The sequence below is a fragment of the Myripristis murdjan genome, chromosome 8 (assembly GCF_902150065.1).
Source record: "Myripristis murdjan chromosome 8, fMyrMur1.1, whole genome shotgun sequence".
Classification (NCBI taxonomy): domain Eukaryota; kingdom Metazoa; phylum Chordata; class Actinopteri; order Holocentriformes; family Holocentridae; genus Myripristis; species Myripristis murdjan.
Window position 1 is genome coordinate 34,350,533 of NC_043987.1, and position 7,606 is coordinate 34,358,138.

Sequence of the window (7,606 nt, forward strand, 5' to 3'; positions counted from 1 at the left end):
TCATTCTAGCATTTCTCTAATATCAGCCATCACCACCGTATGCCTAACCATAACCAATAAGCCAAACTGACTACCCAAGATGTGAGAATTACCCGTGGAAAAGAAAAAAAAAAAAAAAAGGATTAGAGGAATGTGTCTTCTGCTGTGGTTCATCACTTTTCACTTATTTCGGCTACATTTAGGCTTTAAGACTCAGCAGCAGTGTTGTTTTGTGCAGATTATCTCATATGAGCAACATGAATGTCGTAAACCTGTGTTAAAATACGGAGCTTATTTTCAGCTTCAGTTCAAAACCACATTAAAAAAAAAAAAAACACATTGAAGTAACAGTGGAAACATGGCAGACCTAAATTCACAACAAAACATCATCATCATACCAAAGTCCAGCGTGCAGCAGCGTTTGTACCGCCTGCCGGTGTGTTTTTGTACCCTGTTTTCTGACAGTGTGAGATACAAACTGTACCAAGCAGAAATGAGCGTTGTGATTGGTGGGATTACAGCAAGTAGAGGAGGTGAAATCCCCCTAATCTCAGCTCAGCATCAGACTGAGGTAAGGCTTATCGAGGTTGTGTCTCATGAAGGGAAAAGAAAAAAGTCAAAACGAGAGTAAAAATAGATTTTTTGTTCATATTGCTGGTTGTTTCCCTGACAGTTCATCCTGATTTTATTCACCACAGCGTCTCTGTACTACAAAAGACACAGTAGCCTACAGTGTAACCTGGGAATGATGCAGTAAATCGTACACAGCAGTAGTACTTATTCATTTACCACTACATCACTGCAGCTCCTGGGTCTAATTAGGCCTGGAATGCAATTAAATACTGCAGTAATATTGTCCAAATACTGTAGTAAACTGTGTGGTAGGTTAAGTACTGCTGGTTATACGTCACTGTAGCTTACAGTTAAAAGTACAAACTGCTAGGAAATACTGCAGTAGTATGCAGTGTAGGTGATGGTGTAGTATGCAGTATTTGTACCTTTTATACAACAATACACACACGTGTGTTTAACTGAAATGCACATTTGTACTGCAGGAAATACTGTAGTACATAGTGTAGTAGGCAGTAGTAGTACTTATTTATTTGTTTAGCTACTTCAGTGGGCGGGGCCAGAGAGTGTGACTGACAGTGCTGGAGAACCAATCAGGCCGCTCGGTGCCATCAACACTATGTCTCCGAACTCGGGGACGCGCTGGGAGACGTGGACGCGGATGAGCGGTCCGAGTTGGTGTCCTCGAGCTCCTTGCTGAAACCGGAACCGGTCCCGGAACCCGAACCGGAGCCGGATGTGCGCGCCGTGGAGGAGGAGGCGCCCTCCCGCTCGCGCTTCTTCTGCTTCATGCGCCGGTTCTGGAACCAGATCTTCACCTGCGTCTCGTTCAGCTCGAGCGTGGCGGCGATCTCCACGCGGCGCGCGCGCGTCAGGTACTTGCTGAAGTGGAACTCCTTCTCGAGCTCCGTCAGCTGCCGCGTGCTGAAGTTGGTGCGCATGGCGTTGTTGTGGTGGGAGCCCGCGAGCCCGAAGTCTGCCGCTTTGACTGAGAGAGAGAGAGAGAGAGAGAGAGAGAGAGAGAGAGAGAGAGAGAGAGAGAGAGAGAGAGAGAGAGAGAGCAATAATTATTATTATCATAATAATATTATTAACAACTATAATACTATACTTTGATTTTTTTAGTTTTAGTTTTCTGTTTGTTTGTTTTGCCAACCTCCCTGTATTTTTTCTTGTTTGCTAATCACATTTTTCTCCATGTTTTAGAGAGAAATCGAGTCATGTTGCTCCGGTTTCAAACGGTTCAATAGTTTGGATGTCATATTTGAACTTTGACAAATCCTCAAACACTTCCTGCATCCAAACATTACATTGAAATTAAACTGTTCTTCATTTTGCTGAGGGCCCACGGTAAGCCCTTCAAGGACCCCCTGGAGGTCCCCGGCCTCCACTTTGAAAGCCCACAACACCAGCCAACAGGACACGGAGCAGCCAGAGCCCCAACATGAACACAGTTGTTACAGGTTCATGCAGCAGTGACTGAACGACATTTAACTGAGGATGCTGCTGTGCTTTTATACTGAAAGAATATGAAGGAATGCAGGACTGTCATCTCTCCATTATGGTATTGATAGTTTTTTGTGAAATCAATGGTGTGAGCACTCCGGCCATATACCTCACTGCATGTTCCATCGGAGGAGGCATCACCTCCCTAATCGGTGCAAATGCACACATAAAAGAGAGCAAAACGGCGAGTATCGAATCTTAGAAGTGGGGTGAGCGAATAAATATTGGATCGTAACCTTTAATTAAGCATGAGGACAATGCAGAGTGAGGCACGTGGGAATAGAACATGTAATGGGTGATATAATCGAGCCGACAGACGAAAAGAGCAAAGGAAATAGGAGCAGAGTGTGGTGGATGGATGGATGGAGGATAGAGGGGAGAGGGGGGTGTTGCTTTAAAAGATAACAGAGCAGAGCAGACTTCCCAGCGTGAAAACCCCCGTCTGCTAGATCCATTAGAGAGAGAGAGAGAGGGAGAGAGAGAGAGAGAGAGAGAGAGAGAGAGAATGAGAATGAGAAGGCAGGGGAAAAGAAAGAAAAACATATCAGACGTCGAGGGATGGGGGGGGGGGCGGGTTGACCCGGGCCAGACCTGCTATCTGCCCCGCGTCTGGCCCGAGATATGACAGAGAGAGAGAGAGAGCGAGAGAGAGGGGGGGGGGGGCGGGGGGGGGGGGGTAACGTGGTAAGAACACCCTGCTGTTTTACCCGCATCGCTTCGCATTACACTCACGTTTGTTTTCATCGCAGCTTCTAGATCGTTAGGAAGTCTGTCTAACGCGTCATAACGGCAACAACAACAATAAACAATAATAATCATCATCATCATCATCATCATCATCATGAGACCCCCGTGTGATGTTCTCGCTCCGAGGCTCCAGGCCTGGGCGGGGGAACAATCGGGTTGATCTTATAGGCCTACTGAAGATTTAGCCTTCCACTGTCCAGTTGTAGTTTGTGTGTGTGTGTGTGGTTTCACAATAACACCCAGTCAGTAGCCTAATGTGAGCAATTAGCCCGCATGTCCAATTCGCCACAATAAGAAAACTGCGTGTTTTGTCAGGAGTTATTTGGGTGGATGTGGTAGTAAATATATGGCTGACGTCATATAAAACTGTTAAAACGCTATGAAAACACGCCTAACATGTCAGCTGTGGATCATCATAATTCATCTTGGCCCTTGCAGAGGCGACACTTCATTTCTGTACAGTTAACATGTGGATGTGTATTCAATCTAAATTTAAATGTAACTTGAAATTGTAAACATCTTAAATTACAAGAGTGCTTTTTTTTTATCCTTAATGTCCTCGGTGGTTTATATGGGTTAAAAGTTAGGACAATTCCAAGGGCCTTGCCTGACCGGGGGCCCCAAAAATACGTAAAAACTAATATAAAATCATTAAACCATCATCGAGTAAATATATATATATATATATATTTTTTTTTTTTTTCATGGGGCCCAAAATTCCTGGCGGCACCCTGTTACAGTAAAAACGAATCTGGAGACTTGAGTGATGAAGACAACTGAAAAGAGCAGCAGAGAACCGAGAATAAAGAATTTACATCAGAAAGGAGTGGCAGCTGTGTCCGAAAAAAAAACGAGAGTGAAATTGTAAAAGGGGAAAAAAATAAAGAAAGCTAGGCCAATGGCAGAGAAAGAAAACGTTTTTTTTTTTTTTTTTTTTCTGTGGAGTGCAGGCTGTTAATTTTGTATCGGGTTTGGTGCTTTCTCTTAATTATTTCGTATTTCGCTTTCGAAAACCTTCCTTTCAACAGATTTTCTTTAAATATTTTAATTTTGACCCGTTGATTGATTCGTTGATTTTACTGGGAGAAAAGTCAGATTGTTGTTGACAGATTGATGCGACAGTTAAATATATTTTTTTACTTTCTGCTGTAGCGTCCATTCGTTTTGTCCGTCATTTTACCTTAGCAATACAGCTACAACAAAGCATTTCGGTTCACACAGTCGTTGGGTTCTGTCTCTAAACTTTATTTAATATGTCGTGTTCTCTTTTCCCTGTATAATATTTCCCATCCATTAGAGGGGATGATATATGGGGAAACGCGCAGGCCTGAAAGCCTGCAGGCCTGTAGCTGTTTCCAGGCTTCTGCAGAAACCTGGGCTCTCGGTTTTCTAAGTGACAGCTGACCCAGATAAAGACTTGAAAAATGTTGAAAGCGAACTGCAAAACTGTAAAATGCATTCCCGTCTATGTGGGATAAGATCAGCAACACTCAGCACTTCAAACTTTTGCCTTGTGGGACAACTTGAACGATTTATCATTTTTTATTTCAGCAAAAAACGCCAAAACAAAAGCCCTCTCCTCACCTGTCTTGGGCGGGTTCCTCTTCACCTTCATCCAGTCGAAGGTCTGGCCCTGCCCGGCCTGTTGGCCCTCCTCGTCCCCTCTCTCACGGTCCTGGGAGGCCGGCATCTCTCCGTACACCCCGCCGTGAGAGAGGCCAAGGTATCCCACTGCGTCCAGGCCGCCGCCGAGCTGCTGTGGGTACTGCGAACCGGCCAGGGCGCCCTGAGGCCCGCAGTAGGCCCCGGCCAGGGCCCCGTAGCTGGGGGCCTGACTGGGGAAAGCTGACTGGTGGTAGTAGCTGGACGTTACAGATTCCTCCATGAAATACTGCGGGTGAACGGCACTGGGCGAGCCCGTCGCTCCCACATAATCCGAGTTCGTGGCGCATGGCTGGGCCGCGTAGGCCCCGGTGCTCCCGGTACTCCCGTTATTGTAGTTCGACAGTCCGATCCCACTTTGCACTGTTTGGCTCTGGTGCAGATGAGGATGATGATGGTAGCCGTTATGCGTCTGCGTCTGCTGCTGCTGTTGGTGATGATGATGATGATGATGATGCTGGTGATGGTGCTGATGCTGCTGGTTCACTCCCGAGGCCCCCGGCGCGCCTTCACTGCCCGTAACGGCGTACAGCCGCCCGTCGCCGGTGTAGCTCGCTCCCCCGGTGCTGCTGTCGCTTGTAGTTCCGTTAACAGACGCCGTGCAGCCTGGAGAGGCCGTGTGGAAAGCTCCGGCGGTCACCGGGAAGCCCTGGTGATGTTCCAGAGCAGGATGCGGATGATGATGATGGTGATGATGGTATCCAGATTTTGGTGCAGGGTAGGCGCCGGTGCCCGGCCGGTTGCAGATGGAGTATTCCAGAAAGGAGTTCATGTTGGATCTGTCCATGCGGTGTCGAACCGGGGAAACCGGCGCGACAAACTCAAAAAATCACCAGGTTAAAAAAAGACCTGGAGTCTGTTTAAGGGAAAACGCGAGAAAATCTGTGGGGAAAATCAGGCGCAAAAAGGAACCTACAATAGAAAAGAACAGAAGTCAGAAATTAGAATTTGTGAAAAAGGAAAAATGTCAGCAAACTGAGAGAAAAACATACCCACAAGCAGGCATTTCCAATAGAAAATAAAATTCTCTGAATATTTTCCACAAAATGAAAAAAGCCAGCGAGACGGCAGTGCTGACAAGGAGAAATTAAAATAATGTGGGAAATAATCAGCTTAATACGAATCCCGCAAAGCAGCAACTTCCAGCAGAATACCACAGAAACAAACCTGAGTGAATATTCTCAGCGACATTAGAAAAAAGTAATAATGAAAAATAGCAATACCAGTACAAGAGGAGCTTCCGGCGGAGAAGAATAGAAATAATAGAAAGTAGACATGTCCAAAAGCCAGAAACACACATGAAAAATCACTTCCCTGACGTACGTGTGTGTGCGTGGGTGTGTGTCTCTGTCTGCGTATGCGTGTGTGCGTGTGTGTGCGTTGTGTGTGGAGGCGGAAGGCCTCACACCATCAATCGCTGGTGGATCCAAACGCGGAAAACAACGCGAGAACACAGAAAACAGTGAATGAGAGGAAAAAAAGTGGAGTCACCTCTTCACCTCCACACAGGTTAGACCGCAACTTCTTCTTCTACGGCCCTCTTTTTCTGTTTCTCTGCCATTCCGCCTTTTCAGACATGCTTTTATCTCTCTCTCTCTCTCTCTCTCTCTCTCTCTCTCTCTCTCTCTCTCTCTCTCTCTCTCTTCTTTTCTTACCTCTGCTGCGGGTCACGTGGCTCGTCGTCACGTCGCCACTGGTGACCGGGGGCCACAAGTTTGTCAGCTGGTCACGGGTACGTCAGTGTGTGTGTGTGAGAGAGAGAGAGAGTGTGTGAGTGTGTGTGTTGGGAGGGACATGGGTTACCGGTTCCAAAGACTGGGGTGAAGGTGTGTTTGTGTGTTTGTGCGCGCGTGCATGTGAGCGCGCGCGCGCATGTCTCATCCATCACTCGCCGTGACATTAGCACGACAAAGAGACTTCAATCAAACCGGCCCATCAATCTGATATCAGCACGGATCTGTCAGAGCCGCTGTGTGTGTGTGTGTGTGTGTGTGTGTGAGTGAGAGAGAGAGAGAGAGAGAGAGAGAGAGAGAGAGAGAGAGAGAGAGAGAGAGAGAGAGAGAGAGAGATGATGAAATGAATGGATAAAGGAAGAATAGCAGTGAGCCCGCTGGTTCAGCCAAGAGAGTCAAACTGCTGAGAAACATGAGAGAGAGAGAGAGAGGGAGAGAGAGAGAGAGAGAGAGAGAGAGAGAGAGAGAGAGAGAGAGAATATAAAATATAACTTTCTGTGCAGAGCAAACTCACTGCGTCCTGCTGAAACCAGTGCAGCTGCTGGTCAGTGTGTGACGGTCTCACTTACAGGAAACTGAACTGGCCCTGATATCAGCGTCTCTCTCTCTCTCTCAGTTCAGCATAAGAAGCTGGGGGAGGTTTGGAGATGTTGTGTAAAGGCTGTGCACACACACAGGCTGGCAGCAGCAGCAGTGTGGCTGTAGTGGCACTGGTGTAGTAACAGGAGTGTTTGTTGTGGCAGTTGAAGGGTTTTCAACATTGTTCAATTTCTGGGCGTCCAAGTTGACTTTCATTAGGCTGCAGACTCCCACTGAAATCCAGATTAGATTCAAAGTGATGGTTTAAACCTGATGTTAAAATTATTCCTCATGCATTGGTTTTAGAATCACAGCAGGTTTCAGTGAAATAAATCAAAGTGATGTTAAACTATTCATCATTTTGCTGAGGACCCAGTGGAAGCAACGAAAGGACCCCCGGGGGCCCTGGTACCCCACTTTGAACCCCCCTGTAGCAGCTGTTGGTAGTGATGTGATGATTTTGTAGCCAAAACAGAAAACCTCGCCATCCTCGGTGCATCTATAGTTTTTTGTTCATCACAGGTCGTGAATGTGAATTTTTGATTTTTTTTTTTCTATTTATTATTGTATTGAATGTGAAATTACAGTGAACACATTCATAACACTGAACATTCAACACTGCTGTTGATTAACCCGTTGAAAACTGGGAAAATTCACTTGTTTCTTCATTAGTAAAATAAAATAAAAAATGCCAAACAAAAGATAAATAAATAGATAAATAAACTAATCACAAAAACAACAAAGTTACCAGAAACTAACTGAAAATTAGCCAAAAAAAAAAAAAAAAAAAAAAAAAAAAAAACTATTAAAACTAGCAAATTACTTAAAAA

The 7,606-nt window shown here is 45.7% G+C and overlaps 1 protein-coding gene across 1 annotated transcript; it reads right to left on the reverse strand.

Annotated features, from left to right (window-relative positions):
• Positions 1–1,166: 1,166 nt before the first annotated feature.
• On the reverse strand, positions 1,167–5,251 carry hoxb1a (homeobox B1a). The gene is made up of 2 exons (XM_030057790.1): positions 4,387–5,251; positions 1,167–1,537 (listed from the first exon to the last, which is right to left on the reverse strand). The coding sequence occupies exons 1-2, from the start codon at positions 5,249–5,251 to the stop codon at positions 1,167–1,169; spliced, it is 1,236 nt and encodes a 411-aa protein (XP_029913650.1).
• Positions 5,252–7,606: the final 2,355 nt, after the last annotated feature.